This window comes from Musca domestica, unplaced genomic scaffold, assembly GCF_030504385.1.
Source record: "Musca domestica strain aabys unplaced genomic scaffold, Musca_domestica.polishedcontigs.V.1.1 38, whole genome shotgun sequence".
In the NCBI taxonomy this organism is placed as follows: domain Eukaryota; kingdom Metazoa; phylum Arthropoda; class Insecta; order Diptera; family Muscidae; genus Musca; species Musca domestica.
The window spans coordinates 7,801,598-7,820,188 of record NW_026712324.1 but is presented as its reverse complement, the minus strand read 5'-3'; the positions used below and the strand labels follow the sequence as shown (position 1 = coordinate 7,820,188).

Genomic DNA, 18,591 nt, shown 5'->3' with positions numbered 1-18,591 from the left:
CCGCAAAACGAAATTCAATTTAGATTTTAAGTCTCCGAATAAGGATACCTTTCGAATAGGTGATGAACTTGACATGAAAATAAAATTCGATGAAGACGAAAATACAAATTTAATTTTGCAAAATGAACTTCACTTAAAAGCAGTACAGCTAGCCAAAACTCACTGAATACAGAAGTACCATCTGATGAGAACTATTTTTGTACTTTCGACATTCAAAAAGCATTACCTTTTCCAAAGCTATTAACAAATGTTGCTTATTACAACCGGAACATCAACTACATTTAGTCATATAATGAACAATTTATTTTATTTTTTGACTTGGTTCTATAGGTATAAAAACTTCGAATTTTATTCAGAGTAATAATGAACCAAGGCAGGTTTTTTTATTTTTGAATATTTTTTAGTAATATATTTAAATTATTTTTCTTTTAAATTAATATCATTAGTTAATTTTGAATGTAGACTTTTACATTTTCTTTTGGTAGACTAAAATATTGCTTCCAGAAATTAATTGCAGTGCATTTACTTTACCTCTAAATATCTTGGAATTATGTTTTTATGACTTAGTTCGGTATAGCTGTGAGCCCTTCATATATTCATAGGGCACATATTCCAATTCTGGCTCCTCATGCGGCACTGAGAATACATTTATGGCCAATGCAATAATTATGGGAAACATGAAATAGGAAAAAATGCGATATGGTCTACTGTTCCCGTGAGGTATGTCGAACACATCGCATTTATCCCGAATGTAGTCTCCCTTGGTGCTTTGTCCGGATTTCTCGGAACATGGGGGACATTTGGTAGCGTTGCAGCGACACATCGTTTGAGTTTTCTTTGTTGGAATAATACCCAAAAGATGTTTTCCATTACCATAAAACATTGAAACGGTTTTCTTCAGACACCGGGGATTTATCACAAATAATTTTGAAAAAACTGCTGACATGTTGGTTGGGCGTTTACAATAATTTTCAAAAAATTGAATTTATTTTTTATTTGTTTCTCAATTTTCAAAATATTTTCTAGTTACACATATCATATCAAGGTAGATTTTTCCGTAAAATTTACACTTCCTTTAAGTTGCCAACAAGATCCACCGCAGCTACCTCTTTGGCCTCCAATTTTTTAGGAGGTTTTTCTATATTTTCATCATTTTCAGTGTTTGATACCTTTGTATCGTTTTGATATAAAGCTTTTTGCACCAGAAGTTTTTCCTGTTGAAGTTGATGACCTTGAAGAGACTTCAAAATATTTTGCCACAAATTCAAAGATAAATTCGTTTGTATAAAACCATAAATCATCAAACTGAGCCCAACATACATAATGGAGATGGTCAGGGTACTCCAGGTCTTCTCATAGGAACCTAGACGAATATTGAAAGCGTTTTTTTCCTTTTTTTTTTGGAAAATTAAAAAAAAACACATTTTCAAAGTACCTTTTGGTGGAGTATTTATTCCTTTGAGTTTACTTCGATTTCCACCATCTGGGCCACCAAGGTTCTTTCCTGGTACTGGGTTTATTTGTGGTTTTTGTGCTGTAAAATTCAAGTTTATTTTGTAGAGGGATTCTATGAATAGGAACAATATAAACCTGAAGTTTTTAAACAAGTTTTTTTTTTTCAAGAATTAATAGTTTAACAAACGTGGATTTTTTAAACAAATTTTTACAAGGACTTAACTTATTGCAAATTCTATTACTGGGATTTTTTAAAACATATTTTCCCAAAAATTATCTTAGCCATATTCTTGGGTCTTTTGATATATGTTTTTCAAGGACTTAGCAGATATAAAACAGCAGATATAGACAAATTTTTAAAACAATTTTTTCCAAGTTCTATCAGATATATAAATGTGGGATTTTAAACATATTTTAGCTTTAAACGTGGATTATAAAACAATTTTTCAAAGTTCTATCAGATATATAAAAGTTGGATTTTGAACATATTTTAGCTTAAACGTGGATTTTAAAACATATTTTTGGAAGGCCCATCACAGCTAAAGGCTTGGGATTATAAATATATTTTGCAAGGATTATCAATATAAATACAATTTTTTAAATATTATATTTTGCTCACCTCTCACCTTTTTGGAAAATCTTTAGTTTTTCTTGATTTTGTTTCAGCTGTTCCGCTGACATACATTCGCCAAACATGTTTTTCGGACACTCTGAGAATAAAAAAAATATATAAATAGCGCTGTGCAGCAATAAAACAATTGCAGGAAGAATCCAGCTGATTATGAAGGTATAACTAAAAATAGAAGACCAAGTAACTAAGATAGAGGGTGCAATGGTCTCCCTCTTCCATATTTTTGGACATTTATGCATTAAGATTTCTTGGAATCCGTACATTTTGGTCGAATCCAAGTCGACATACAGGGTGAGATTAAAAAACTGCAACCAACTTCAGAATGCAGTCATTTCTAAGCCACACGTCTGACATCTGTTAAAATTATTCCAGTGACAGCTCATTATATTGTTTACAAGCGTATGGTGAGAATTTTCCAGAAAAAAAGTTATTCGTGATGGAATTCTAGCGTGATTTTTTTTTTATTTGGTTTATATATAAACCAAAAGTGGCTATCGTTAGAGCACTCCAGCATATGAATGTGAATAAATCTTTTGTGTCTCGTACCATCGCTCGTTACCGTGATACTGGTAGCGTAGCCCGACGTCAAGGAAGTGGACGGAAGAAAACAGCAACATCAGCAAAAGTTTAGAAGCGACTTGATCGAAAAATGGCTCGTGAGCTGAACATATCGCAATATTCCATTTGGCAAATATTGAAAAATTAGCTCGTAAAGCCATTGAAATTCCAAAAAGTGCAAGAACAAGGACCCAAAAGAGCTAAAGAGTTGATTCGCTTGGCCGAAAGTGGTGAACTGCCAAATTTGGTTTTCTCCGATGAGAAAACATTCGTTGTCCAGCAATGATCGTGATTGTCCAAACAAAATGATCGTGTTTACTTGCCAAAGAGGCCAGCTTAAAATGTTGGCCACCAGAACTCAAGCGCCGGCCATGGTGATGGTGTGGGCCGCCATAACAGCCGATGGTCGCTAGCTGCTCGTATTAATCGAACGTGGCATCAGAATAAATGCCGAATATTATCTCGAAAATATTTTGGAGGGTGTATTAAAGCCTTGGGCGCGAACATTTTGGCCGCAGACGTTTGTCATTCCAACAAGACTCAGCAGCATCGCACTCAGCACGTGCCACTCAAGAATGGTTACAAAATGTGGTTCCTCGCTTCATTTCCAGCGAACAATGGCCACCAAAATCTCCAGATATAAATCCGTTGGACTATTGTGTCTGTATTTTTTTTTTTTTTTTTTTGAAAGCAAGGTTGCCACTAAAAAATACTTTAAATCTAAAGTTATTCTACTGTAGACTATGTGCAGATGAAGAAGAGGTAGAGATATCTACTTTGCACATGTTCCACGTTATCTAAGAAGAGACATATGCTATTTGGCAGATGGGAGATAGAAATTCTAACGTTCTTCTCAGACATAGATCCCATCATCATTTACACATTTTGCCAAAGCCCTTCCCTGGATAGGCAGATCAGCCTCTTAGCTACACTATCTACAAATCTTTTCTCCTTCTTCTCGCTTCTACATCTCTCCTATCCCCAAATTTCTCATTTCTTCCTAGGTTGAACACAATGGACCAAAGGTGTTTGAGCAAAGCAGTTGCCGAATTTGGGTAGCTGCGCATCCTTAAACCAAACCAAGCCATTTCTTCATTATAGTACCGATAATAAGAAGAGAATAATTTCATCTCATTCGGAAATGGAGCTTAATTTGTCGAAAATAAAAAAGGATTTTAAATCAAAATATATGATATTTTTATGTTTCATATTAACCATAGAAATAACTTTTGTTCAGAGACTCTCATTGAAATGTTATAAAGAATAATTGTGTCTTTGACGTCACTCTTCTAAAATGATGTTTGGTAGCAGTATTTTGGATAAACTCACATACTTCCTTTTTTAATCCTAACTTCCTTTTTTAATATTTATGAATCCTGGTGTTTAGATGAGATTTAGACCTTAAATGCCTACTCCACAATGGAATTTTACAACAAATAAATTTCTTGAGAATTTTGACTTGATACGATCTCGTTTAAGCATAACATTATTTTGAAAAATGTATCAAAAAGACACCTTTTATGACTCGATTGAGGGTTAAGATTTTTTACCAAAATAATTGTCGCATTGTTGTCAACAACATTGCAGAAGGCATTGTATATCTAAAATGTAAGGATTCCAAGGAATATTTATCCGAAATTTTCCATAAATTTGAAAGGGGGAAATTGCCATATCTATTTTTGTTACGATGTAAACTTTCAAAGGAATATTTATCCGAAATTTTCCATAAATTTGGAAGGGGGAAATTGCCATCTCTATTTTTGTTACGATGTAAACTTTCAAAACGCCGATAAATGTGTCTTCAATTTTAAGCTCTACTTTCATAATCTGTTGGGTTTAGGTCGCACAATGTAATTATTACTGAAAACTTGTTCTTGTGTGGGACGTTTATAGCATATGATTATCTATTATATTTCTATGGAATAAATCGAAATAGTTTAAAAATAATTTCACTTACTATTTACCGATTTCGGAGAATCCTTTTGTACATCCCGTTTGATAGGCTCCAGTGGTTTGGGGATACCCTTCATATTAGTATTGACTTCCATTTTGTTTTGTAAAGCACGATTTGGCTCTGCTAATATATGGAGACGGTTATTAAACTTCATTGGCTAGTATCTAATGACTTGCTTACCTAATTGTGATACCTTTGGCATACTGGCACTTGCAGTATTATAGTTTGGTTTTGTATTGTCTGCAAATATGTAGGCATATAGGAAATTTGTATGTGTACGTATGCGCTCTGTTCCAGAACCTTCAAGTCTACATGTTTTGACTTTATTTAATATCATAAAGAAAAAACCAGTAAGGAAAGATCAAAAGTCGGGCGGGGCCGACTATATGATACCCTACTCCACTATGAATATTTAGTAGAGCTCTCATAAAAAGGTTTATACAGGACATTTCAGAGCTCTATGAGATATTTGGTATAAAATCAAAATCTATCTAATTCTGTCGTGCATTTTACGAACTATATCTATCTCTGAACCGGGTTTCTCCAAATTTGACGTATTAGCTTCTAGACTGAATTCGGTCTTATGTACGAAAATTCAGGTGATTTGGGCTGATATTGACCATTTAGTGCACAATTAACCTGAAATCGGATGAAGATATATATGGGAGCTATATCCAAATCTGAACCGATTTTCACTACATTTGATATACTTGCTTCTAGGCTGAATTTGGTCCGATGTACTAAAATTCAGTCCATTTGGACTTATATCGGCCATTTGGTGCACAATTAACCCGAAATCGGATGAAGCTATATATGGGAGCTATATCCAAATCTGAACCGATTTCGATAAAATAACAAACAGCTATTTCTGGGCTGTATCTTATATCTGGTACCAAATATCATTCTCGTGGAGTGCATATTACGAATGTGAGAGGCTTAAACACCAAATCGGATAAAACATATATATGGGAGCTATAGCTGTTTCTGAACCGATTTTCTCCAAATTTGTTGTATTTGCTTAAAGGCTAATCTCGGTCACATGTGCCAAAATTCGGGCCATTTGGGCTGATATTGGCCATTTGGTGGTCAATTAACCCGAAATCGGATGAAGATATATATGAGAGCTATATCCAAATCTGAACCGATTTCGATAAAATTTAAAACAGCTTTTTCTGTGCTCCATCTAATACCTGGTACCAAATATCACGGTTGTGGAGTGCATAGTAGGAATGTGAGGGACTTAAAGATCAAATCGGATGAAAGATATATATGGGAGCTATAGCTATATCTGAACCGATTTTCCCCAAATTTGATATACTTGCTTCTAGGCCGCACTCGGTTGGGTGTGCCAAAATTCAGGTAATTTGGACTGATAGTGGACATTTGGTGCACATTTAACCCGAAATCGGATGAAGATATATATGGGAGCTATATCTAAATTTGATCCGATTCTCACCAATTTCAATAGGGTTCGTCCTTGGGCCAAAAGAATATTGTTTGGAAAATTTCATCTCAATCGGATAATAAATGCGACTTGCATTTTGTTCACAAGAATACATGGACAGACGGACGGACGGACGGACAGAGGGACTGACATGCATAAATCGACTCAGAAAGTGATTCTATGAAGGTTCTCAAAAGTAACTATGGGTCTATCTCGTTTCTCTCCATGTTACAAACAAATGCACAAAGACATAATACCCTTACCACTATGTGGTGTAGGGTATAATCAGTTATTGGCAGTATAATCTGTCAGGTTCTGGAACAGAGTAATGTTAATATTTTTTGTATACAATTACGTGAATCCGTGGTTTCTGTTTTCTTATTAACATCCAACTTAGAGTTCTCCATCTTTTTTGGTATATTTTTTGATGCATCATTTCTTGTTGTTGTTTTAGACAAAGAATTCACCTTTAATAAGTCGTCTTGTGTCGAAGATGATGGTTTTGTTATTTTGGTAGGATTTTCGGCCTTTTTCATCTCTTTGTGTTTGTTTAAACTTCCCTGGGGTGGTAGAGACATCAGAAATATTGATTCTAAAAGAAAAATATTGAATACTTCTACTATCGTGCTATTCCTATATCAACATACTCACCACTGTCATCCGACTTTGTGTTTGAACTGTTTAATTTTATTTCGTCTTTGGTAAAATCGATTTTCTTCGCATTTGTAGAAGATAAATTTGCCATACTCATGGAAGTCTCACTTGCCTTCGAAGATTTCATGGAATCGACAAGAAAGTTTTGCAATTGTCCATCATCTTTAAATAGCTGCTTGTGATTAGAAGTTTTATTATCTGTCACAAGTGGTGACAGAGAAATGGGGTTTATTGGTTGTTTTGTGCTTTCAGGGAGTTTCTCGTCTGAAAATAAGCCATATACATGTTTTCATAATCAACACAGACACAGACACATATCAACTTTACCAAAATAAACCAGTAAAGAAAGTCCTAAAGTCGGGCGGGGCCGATTTTATGATACCCTACACCACTTTGCTAATTTAGTTGAGCTCCACTTAATAATTAAAAGTTTTTGTGGGAGAATTCAATCATACACGCTATGATTATAATTATAATTTAAAATTCAAAGGACTAAATATGCCGAAGCATTTGTATCTTTTAACTTCGGACTTGTATTGCCCATTTGGTGCGAAATTAATTTGAAATCGGATAAAAATATATATGGGAACTATATCCAAATCTGAACCGATCTCGATAAAATTTGGCAAAGATATTTCTGAGCTGTATTTGATATATTTCCCTGAATATCGTTGTTACGGAGTGCATATTACGGCTGTGGGTAACAAATATAATAAATCGGATGAACAATATATATGGGAGCTATAACTATATCTGAACCGATATTCACCAAATTTGGCATACTACCTTTTAGACTAAATTCAGTCGCATGTGCCAAATTTCATCCCATTTGGACAAATATTAGACGTTTGGTGCACAATAAATGGTAAATTGGACGAAGTTATATATGGAAGCAATATCCAAATCTGAACCGATCTCGATAAAATTTAGCAAAGGTATTTCTGAGCTGCATTTGATATATTTCCCCAAATATTGTTGTTACAGAGTGCATATTACTATATCTATATCTGAACCGATTTCGATAAAATTTGGCATACTTATTTTCAGGCCTAATTTGGTTGTATGTGCAAAATTCCATACTATTCGGGCTGATATTACACGTTTGGTGCACAATAAAAGGCAAATTGGACGAAGATATATATGGGAGCTATATCTAAATTTTTACCGATTATCTCCAATTTCAATAGGGTTCGTCCTTGGGCTAAACAAATGTTGTTTGCAAAATTTCATCTCAATCGGATAATAAATGCGACCTGCATTTTGTTCACAAGAATACATGGACAGACGGACTGACATGCATAAATCAACTCAGAAAGTTATTCTATGCAGATCATCAAAAGGAACTATGGGTCTATCTCGTTTCCTTTTGCCTGTTACAAACAAATGCACAAAGACATAATACCCTGACCACCTTGTAGTGTAGGGTATAAAAATTGGTCTGAAGTCTAAATGAGTCTTAAATTCGAGAAGTGCCTAGAAATTTTTATATCCCCCTACCATAAATGAAATGAAATTTTACATTCCGTTTACAACACCTGAAACCTTATAAACGGGAACGTACAAGTTTTAAACATAATGTGGTTAAGTTTTTACTGCTAATTTGGAAGGTTTTCATTTCAAAGTCCAAATCTCCCTTTATACATTTGTGGAAGTGTCAAAGGAAAAAAAATATTCTATATAAACTTATGTGAGTCTCTGAGAAGAAATTTGTATGCCTAATGTATATCATGGTTTATAAAAAACCATTTTAATTTTTACATATTTTGCGTTTTTCCAAATATGCGCCAAATGTTCTTTCACTGACCAATAGCCAGTCAGGACTTTGGAAAATTCATATTGTGTATTTGATAGTACTCGGTTTGTGGATGAAAGCCCCAAAAGGGCTTTTACAAAGCATTGATCATATACAACGGGACCTCAATATTTTGAGATGTATTTCGTCACATTTGATGTAGAGCGAGGAAACTTTATAGAGAGGTTTAACAATAATAGGTTTAAAAATAGGTCATGTCGGCCCACTTGTTGGTAAGTTCCTGCATTAGGGTAAACTACAATTTCAAATATTATTTGAACATAATAATAAAAAGTGCACGATACCCTATTTTTGATTATTGTACACACCCAATTTAAATGTTATCCTATTATTTATTTCCTTATAAAAATGATTACCCAATAAAATCATTTGACATTATAAACAAGTTAAAAAGTTTCGGTCGGTTTTGCCGACAGATGTATACCCTCGGCCAATGTTCGATTATTTTAAAATCTTTTGACTTCTGGTTAGATTGATCAAATCGATATATCCCATCTTCACAACGGATCTTTTGTTAGTGGAAATAATGGGATGTGTGAAATATAAAGAGAACCTGATATCGGGTTTTATAAATGTTTTGGTTATTCATAACTTTGACCCCTTGTGGGGGAGATACCAGAAGGAGTGGGCCGATATATTCTATCTTAACACCAGATCTTGGATTTAAAAAAAATTTTGAAATGTGTGAAATTTTAAGACAATCGGATTCTAACACAACATTATAATTATTCAAAATGTTTACCTTTTGTGGGGGAGGTACTTGATGGAGTGGACAAATAATATCCATTTTTGTACTAGACCTAGAGCTGACGAAAATATTAGGATTTGCCAAGTTGGAGCAAACCCGGATTATTTCTACTCTTTCTGTGCAGAAAATATTTTTTTTTTTTTGGAAAATGTTGACCTTGTATGGGGGAGGTGCCAGAAGGAGTGGACCGATATTGTCCATCTTAACACCAGACCTTGGGTTAATATAAAGATTGGGATGTGTGAAATTTGAAGACAATCGGGCTCTTACATCAAATTTTATGAGAGTTGTAATTATTCAAAATTTTGACCATTTGTGGGGGAGGTATTTGATGGAGTGGACCGGTATTGTCCATTTTCACACCGGACCTAGCACTAACATAAATATTAGGATTTGCAAAGTTCGAGCAAAATCGGATTATCTTTTCTCTTTCTGTGCATTATAAAATATATTCTTTGAAAATTTCGACCTTTTGTGGGGGAGGTACCAGAAGGAGTGGACCGATATTGTCATTCTTAACACCAGACCTTGGGTTAATATAAATATTGGGTTGTGTGAAATTTGAAGACAATCGGGCTCTTACATCAAATTTTATGAGAGTTGTAATTATTCAAAATTTTGACCATTTGTGGGGGAGGTACTTGATGGAGTGGACCGATATTGTCTATTTTTAGACTTAACCTAGCTCGGATGCAAATATTAGTATATGCAAAGTTGGAGCAAAATCGGATTATCCTTATTCTTTCTGTGCAACAAATTATTTTCTTTGAAAATGTTGACATTTTGTGTGGGAGGTACCACACATCTCCGAACTCGATCTAAGTTTGACAAAAATATTACGATGTACTAAGTTTGGATCAAATCGGATACTCCCTTCGAGAGTTATCGTGCGCACCAGCCAGCCAGACAGACAGACGGACGGACGGACATTGGTAGATCGACTCCAAATGTTCTGAAACGGATTTGGTCCAAAGAGACCTAGGGTCTAAAACCGTTATTTCGACTAGGCACGTTTTGACCGTATCAAATGATATATACCCTCTGTAGCCATATGGCTGAGGGTATAAAAAGGCCTTTAATTTACGGATATTGATTTAGTATCCCAACCCCAAACCCAACAACTTACCCTTCTTATTTGGTTCAGGCACAATGTTTTTCGTCACATCGGCTGTCTTACTTGGTATATCTTTTTGGTACCCACTGGAATTTTTTGCTAGAACCTGATTATCATTGGAAAACTTATGATTTGTAACTTGTTCCTGGCTATCTTTCGAATACTTGATCTTTGTTAATTGATCTGTTTCGGCATTGAATATAGCTTTTTTGGTATCATTTTTAATGGCCACACTCGTTTGGGCAGTAGGAGGCAACTGAAGCGATGGATTCTTTTCCAATTCAATGTCTTTCAAGTTGTCCTCTTCCATAAATTCTATGTGAACTTTAAGCGAAGAGAAAGATTATTTCAGTGTCAATCTATTGAGGTCTGTTTTATTCAACATACCCTTCTTTGGTGTTAGCATAGACTTGCCAATACCCTCATGATCGGCCAGGATTTCCAGTTTGTAATTTTTTGTTTTTAAGTCAGAAGGTTCTGAAATGGAAAAATATGGTACTAGTATTAGGTTTGTAACAGTCGTGGAGGATTTTTGTTTTCTACATTTTTATTTCTTTTAAACGCAGATATTTTTTTCTTAATAATTTATGCATTTTTAATTATTAATTAATATATGTGTCATATACCCAATGTATTGGAATTGCTTGAATTTTCCGTATTTTCCAACAATTGTACTATCATAATTCTTCGTTTACTACCTCGGCGACGTGTCAACACATTTGTAGGATCATGGAGGGCATCTGGAATTGTAAAAAAACAAAGTCACGAAAAAACCCAAATTAACATAAAAACATTCCCATGTCTAACCTCTGGATTCCTGGCGAGAACGCTTTTTGAAAACTTTCTTCAAAATTGTACGAGGTTCTGGAGGTACTTGATTCCCCTTCTCTGTGGTCTCTTGCTTTGATAACTTCGAATTCAATTGATTAACCAAAGATTTGGAAATGGGTTTTATTTCCAAGATTTCACTTGATTTCTTCTCCCCCATAGATTTGTTTGAATTATCGTTCTCCTTTCCATTAGAACTCATTGGACGCATGCAAAATTTTTCAAAGCCAGAAAAGTTTGGAGACATTTTTATCACAGGTCTGAATTTTGTTTTGGAAACACCACCACCGTGTATTGTTCGAGATTTAATAAGTAAAGAGTAGCACTTCTTAGCGATATGCATATTTTTCGAAGCAATATTTAGAACTGGAGATTTGGAAAACATTTTGGACTTTTAAAATGAAAATTAAACTAATTTTTTTTCCAAGTCAATATTATTTTGACAAAAGTAAAAAAATAATGATTTTTTTTTTTGACAAAAGAACCAGGTATGGAATATTTCAAAGTAGGGCGGCCGTGAATATTTTGTACCCGTACGTTCCCCTCGTAGAAGACGGGAAATTCATTTCATAGAAGACAAAAAGGTTTACTCAAAGATGGTAGGAAGATCTTCCTATAGGTGACAAAAAGGTATTTTCATCAAAGGCGGTAAGGTCTACTTATAGAAGTCGGAATGTTTTTTCATAGAAGGCAGAAAAGTTTTCTCACAGAAGACCATGCAGTCTTCTTATAGAATACCAAATGATCTTATTTTAGAAGGTGGAAAGGTCTCCCAACGGAAAACCAAAAAAACTTTATATTGAGGTCCAAAAACTTCTTTTCATAGAAGACCAGAAGTCTTTCAATAGATGAACAAAAGTCTTATCATAGAAGACCAAAACGTCATTGCATAGAGGACCAAAAGTCTTCTCATTGAACACCAGAAGGATTTCTCATAGAAGTCCAAAAAGTTCTTCTCATAGTAGACAAGAAGATCTTCACATACAACCCTGCAAGTTCTTTTTTAACAAGGCGGGAAGCTCTTTCCACAGAAGATCATATTGTCTTCTTGTAGAAGAAGAAGAAGAAGGTTCCATTCATAGAAGATGGGAAGGACTTCTAACGGAAAACTGAAAAGGTTTTCTAATAGAAGACAAAAACATTCTCTCATTGAAGTTCAAAAAGTCTTCTCATAAATGACCGAAAGGCTTTCACATTAAACACGGGTAGGTCTTCTTAAAAACAGCGGAAATATCAAAAAGGTATTCCCATAAATGACGAAAAGTCTTCCCTAGAAGGTCAGTAGGGGTTTTCATAGAAGACCGGAAGGTCTTCTCTTAGAGGACCAAAAAATGTTTCCATGTGTGGCCAGAAGGTCTTCTCATAGAGGACAAAAATGTCTTCCCACAAAAGATATAAAGATCTCCTATCAAACACGGATATATCTCTTCAATAAGGTCTTCCCATAGAGGACCAAAAAATCTCTTCTCATAGAAGATCAAAGAATCTTATTATAGAACACCGAACATTACTTCTCATTGAATACCAAATGGCCTTTTCACTAAAGACTAGAAGGTCATTTAAATGAAGACCAAAAGGTATTCTCATTTTAAGAATAAATGGTCTTTTCATAGAAGGTCATGGAAAATCAAAAGAAGTCTAAAAAAAAGTATCCTCATAGAAGACATAATGGTATTCTCATTAAAAACTAAAGTCTTCTAATCGGAGACCAAAAGGCTTTCAATCAAAAAAGGGGTTCTCAACCAAATAATCTTCTCATAGAAGACAAATATTTTTAATTTTTAAAAATCTAAAAGAAACACCCTAATTTACTTCAGCTGTTATTGTTTTTGTTTACTGAGCGCGCACACAAACAAAAAAGTACACGAGAGCACGATGAGTAAGGAGAAGTAAAAAAAACTGATAAGTTCGGTCGAGCCGAACTTTTAACACACTTCATTTTAGGGTAAAGGAAACACTAGAACCCCTTATGACCCACAAATGCCAAAATGTGGCAAAAATCATCGAAATACTGAATATCGGTAGGTACCGTAATAAGTTCGCTATACAAAAACGTGAACCTATACATATAATGTTTCGTCACACGAGCTGGAATCCATTATGACCTACAAATACCAATTTCTAGACAAATCCGTGAAAAAATGTGGCAAAAATCATTAACACACCGAATATCGGGAGGTACCGTTATATGGGGAATATACCAAAACATGGACCGATATATCATGTTCAATACCAACCATCTTAGACACAATAGAAATTGTTCGTCTAAATTTTAGAATTTTATGCTAATTATGAGTACATATACTTTATGGGGTCTACGACGAATATTTAGGGATGTTACAAACGGAATGACAAAGTAATACACCCTCTTATCCAAGGTGGAGGGTATAAATGATTTCTCAAACAAATTGGACAAGGCAAAACGCACTGAGAGAATGTCGTTGCCGAGAAGCATAACATGGAATTTTTATTTGCAAATTAACATTTGAAGTGGTCAGTCGATTTAATTTTTTCCAGCGCATGGAAAAGTAAACTTTACCAAAGAAAGCTGACAAAAAGAATAACACACAGAGGTAAGCAAAATGTGTAACCTAGACAAAGAAATAACCCCTAGCAAAAAGTGCAAATTAAACAAATAACCAATCACTTAATATAATTTAAAAAAATTAAGTACGAATTAAAATGTATGTTTTATTTTGCAGCTTTATCATTTTTGCTAATCGAAATCGTATCGCAGAATTTGCACTGAAAGCCGCGCTTAAACAATTGAACACAAAAGAAACGAATCACAAAAAAAAAACATGGCTGTCTCAGCCTCTCATCTCTGCTTGCGGAATATTGTGCTATTGATATTTTTACTGTTTTTGGCTGATGATAAGAAAGGAGTGTCGGCCCTGAGTAAACGCTATCATTTGGGACGTTACTGGCATGGTTTCCTTGGTGAGCCAAGTAAAATTCCTTCGTTGCAAAGCGAGCGTGAAGTACCAGATTTGTGGTTCGAACAACCCCTGGATCATTTCAGTGACACAAACAAAGATGTTTGGAAACAACGTTATTTTGTCAACGATGAACATTATCGCAATGATAGTACGGCACCTATATTTTTGATGATTGGTGGTATGTAGGGGAGGAGAGAGGTCTTGCCATTTATTAAAATATTAAATTGGTTTTAATTATATATTTTAGGTGAAGCTGAAGCTTCCAAGAAGTGGATGCGTGAAGGTGCCTGGATACATTATGCCGAACACTTTGGAGCATTGTGTTTTCAATTGGAACATCGTTTCTATGGCAAATCACATCCAACGAGGTGAGTTTGAACAAAGAAATGGATGAAATTCATTTCCGGTCGAACTGTTATTTACCTGGTTTTTATGAAAAAAGGACATGTATGTAATTGCATGTTGGCACAATAGCAATGTCTGTAATGTTCTCATTCTTGATCAAATCAACAGCTTCAGGATACCTTAAGCTGACAACAAGCTTTATTCTAGAGCCTTTTTAGTTTGGAGAGCAAGCGTAATATTAAACTTAACCCTTGTATATGAAAATATTTGCGTGGGTCTTTTTTATCTCCTAGAAGCCCTCTGAAATTTGGCCAAAACTTTAAAGAATGAAAATGAAAAAAAAAAACTATGAAAAGTCTTTTTGACTTTCTGTAATTTAATCTCCTTCCTTTCTCAAATGAAGGTCCGAACTTTTACGAAAGATTTTTAGACTCAGCATGTATTTTGAAAACCATTAGGTTAGGTTAAAGGATGCGCAGTTATATAAACAACCACTCCACTCGGATACCTATTGGTCCATTGTGTTCATCCTAATGATAAATGAGATTCCATATAAAAAAATAAAAACGAAAATATAAGGTTTATTCTTTTCTCATTGAAAATTATATTTTTCGTAGAGGTTAAGAAAGTTTTCCCTCTATCATTGTAAGCCTGCAGCAGAATAATCAATTCAAGCAATGGGGTAGTGTTCTGTTAGGAAAATGTCCACTAGGGCACTCCGCAAGGAGGGGTTCTGTCACCACTATTCTGGCTTTTGGTGATAAATGACATTCTAATCGAACTGTAACATAAACTGGAGCAAAGTTCGTGGCTTACGCCGACGATGTGGTCTTGCTGATTGCTGGGAAATTCCCTGTTCAAGGATGAGATTTATTTGGATCATTTATGAAAAGATATTCTGGGACCTTCTAAAGGCGTTTTGCCAAGTCTTTACCATTTTATGTCTTTGATCATTATACTTCTAGCGACCTTTCAACTGAAAACTTGCAATATTTAACATCCAAACAAGCACTGGCCGATTTGGGGGCATTTGTATTGGCCATGAAGGAACAATACAATTTGGCTCCTTCACAAAAATGGATAGCTTTTGGAGGTTCTTATCCCGGTTCATTGGCAGCATGGGCCAGAGAAAAGTATCCCGATTTAATTCATGGATCCATAAGTACGAGTGGACCACTTCTGGCAAAATTAGATTTTACTGGTATGTTAACAAATAATAATTTTTAATAATGTACTGAATGTGAAGTTTTTTTTTGTATAGAATACTTTGAGGTGGTGAAGGCATCTTTGGCAAGCTATAAACCCGAATGTGTTGATGTTGTGGGTAAAGGTTTTGCCCAAGTTGAAATCCTCTTAAAACACATGATTGGTCAAAGGAATTTGGATGAAAAGTTCAAGTAAGTTTGTTTTACAATTTTTAACGTTATTGGTTTTAAAACATACTGTTTCTTATAGGACCTGCACTCCCATTAAGGATTCAATTGAAAATAATTTGGATATTTCGAATTTCTTTGAAAATATTGCCAGTGATTTTGCTGGCGTTGTACAATACAATAAAGATAATAGTCCCCATGCAAAAATAACTATTGATGATGTTTGTGATGTTATGCTCAATACTACAATGGGCCCACCTGTTACACGTTTGGCAGCCGTCAATAGTATGATTTTGCAGGAGTCCAATGAGAAATGTTTAGATTATAAATATGATAAAATGATCAAGGAAATGCAAAATGTATCTTGGTCCTCTGAGGCGGCAAATGGGGCACGCCAATGGACGTGGCAGACATGCAATGAATTTGGTTTCTATCAAACGTCCGAGAAGCCAACAGATATTTTCGGTGATCGTTTCAAATTGGATTTCTTTATAAAACAATGCATGGATATTTATGGTGATAAGTAAGGAAGCTATATTTTTATTATATTTTATTTTAATTATATTTTATAATATTTTTTCTTACTTCTAGCATGAACTCGGATTATTTGAATTCCGTAATATCCTCAACAAATGCATATTATGGAGGCCTGAAACCGACAACCACAAATGTTTTATATGTTCATGGTTCCATCGATCCTTGGCATGCTTTGGGTTTGATTAAACCCATTAATAAAAATACTCCAACTATATATATTGAAGGTATGTAGAATGTGGTTGCTTGTTTGCTTTGACTCATAAGCAACTTTATAGTTACTTTGTTTTTATCAAAAAGAAACTTAAACAGGCAAAACATAACGGACTCCAGTGCAACCAACTGGAAGTTAAAGAGAATAGTGTGTTGCAAAAAATCCATACCATAAAAAAAGCTGCCCTGAAAAAATGTGCAAGAATAAGTGAAGCCCAAGGAGCTATTTGCAGTGGCAATTATCGATAAAATCAATATTGAATATCCTAGTTCATTCATTAATTTCCAAAATACCCATTTGTACTACCTACAGATAAAACAGTTTTGTTTTCTACAAAAATTGTTTTTAAACATTACCAATTGTATTTGGTAACTATAGATCCGCACTATTGTACTGAGATTCTCTACCTTTTTTAGTTACCGACAAAAATCGGTAAATTTTAACTGTCGTTTATTCGTTATTAGCGAATCGTTAGAAAAGGTACATCTTTGAAAAAAAAACTAAATCCAAATTGAATTCCATACTTAAGTCACAACATAATTTTCCAATCTCAAATTCGACTGTCACTTATTCGAGACATTTTTAACCAAATAATTTCTTTCTCTAGGAACTGCTCATTGCGCCAACATGTATGAACCCATTAAAACGGATCCACCTCAACTGGTTGAGGCACGCCACAAGATTTTGAAATATTTGGCTCAACTTTTGGAGGGTTACTCGGCAACCAAGATGTAAAAAATAATCTTTGATATTAAAAAAAATTAATGTAAAAAATATTTTTGTAAAATATATACCAAATAATCAGTAAATCTTATAGATGATGTAAACAACTATTTCCCGGGTAGAATTAATGCATGTAATCCCAAGATGGTTAGGCAGACGACTCGTTACTTGGGTAAAAAAGTTTTTTTTTTGTCTGGGGAGAATATCCCAAACAAAAAACCAGTAAAGAAACTCTTAAAGTCGGGCGGGGCCGACTTTATGATACCCTACACCACTTTGCTTATTTAGTAGAGCTCCACATAACAATTAAAAGTTTTTATGGGAGAATTCAATAATACACGCTATGATTATAATTATAATTTAAAGTTCAAAGGACTTAATATGCCGAAGCATTTGTATCTTTTAAATTCGGACTTGTATTGCCCATTTTGCACGCAATTAATTGTACGAAATTAAAATCGGATAAAGATATATATGGGAGCTATATCCAAATCTGAACCGATCTCGATAAAATTTGGCAAAGATATTTCTGAGCTGTATTTGATATATTTCCCTGAATATCGTTGTTACGGAGTGCATATTACGGTTGTGTGTAACAAATATAACAAATCGGATGAATAATATATATGGAAGCTATGGCTATATCTGAACCGATCTTCACCAATTGTGGCATACTAGCTTCTAGACTCAATTCGGTCGTAAGTGCCAAATTGCATCCCATTTGGACAAATATTAGACGTTTGGTGCACAATAAAAGGTAAATCGGACGAAGTTATATATGGGAGCTATATCCAAATCTGAACCGATCTCGAAAAATTTAGCAAAGGTATTTCTGAGCTTTATTTTATATATTTCTCCAAATATTGTTGTTACAGAGTGCATATTACGGCGGCAGTGGACAAAAATAACAAATCGGATGAGCAATATATATGGGAGCTATAGCTATATCTGAACCGATTTCGATCAAATTTGGCATACTTATTTTCAGGCCTAATTTGGTTGTATATGCAAATTTCCATACAATTCGGGGCAAATCGGACGAAGATATATATGGGAGCTATATCTAAATTTTTACCGATTATTTCCAATTTCAATAGGGTTCGTCCTTGGGCCAAACAAATGATTTCTTCAAAATTTCATTTGGATCGGGCAATAAATGCGACCTGTACTTTGTTTACAAAAATACATGGACAGACGGACGGACAGGCGGACGGACATGCATAAATCGACTCAGAATGTGATTCTATGCAGATCATCAAAAGGA

At 34.6% G+C, this 18,591-nt stretch overlaps 2 protein-coding genes across 7 annotated transcripts; one reads left to right on the top strand and one right to left on the bottom strand.

The window, feature by feature from the left end:
* Positions 1–947: 947 nt before the first annotated feature.
* On the bottom strand, positions 948–11,637 carry LOC101896036 (uncharacterized). 6 transcript variants are annotated; one of them, XM_059126354.1, is made up of 11 exons: positions 11,179–11,636; positions 10,998–11,111; positions 10,759–10,848; positions 10,384–10,695; positions 6,694–6,960; positions 6,392–6,634; positions 4,779–4,838; positions 4,602–4,721; positions 2,082–2,165; positions 1,436–1,534; positions 948–1,363 (listed from the first exon to the last, which is right to left on the bottom strand). In XM_059126354.1, exons 1-11 carry the CDS (start codon positions 11,582–11,584, stop codon positions 1,065–1,067), a joined length of 2,094 nt encoding a protein of 697 aa, XP_058982337.1. In that variant the 5' UTR covers positions 11,585–11,636; the 3' UTR covers positions 948–1,064. The 6 variants fall into 6 exon arrangements, with proteins under 6 accessions (XP_058982337.1, XP_058982338.1, XP_058982339.1 ...); XM_059126355.1 differs by having other exon boundaries at positions 4,602–4,718; XM_059126356.1 differs by having other exon boundaries at positions 6,398–6,634.
* A 1,987-nt stretch (positions 11,638–13,624) lies between these two features.
* On the top strand, positions 13,625–17,437 carry LOC101898350 (putative serine protease F56F10.1). The gene is made up of 8 exons (XM_059126359.1): positions 13,625–13,772; positions 13,902–14,316; positions 14,386–14,506; positions 15,449–15,684; positions 15,745–15,880; positions 15,939–16,379; positions 16,448–16,617; positions 17,212–17,437. Exons 2-8 carry the CDS (start codon positions 14,001–14,003, stop codon positions 17,337–17,339), a joined length of 1,548 nt encoding a protein of 515 aa, XP_058982342.1. The 5' UTR covers positions 13,625–13,772; positions 13,902–14,000; the 3' UTR covers positions 17,340–17,437.
* Positions 17,438–18,591: the final 1,154 nt, after the last annotated feature.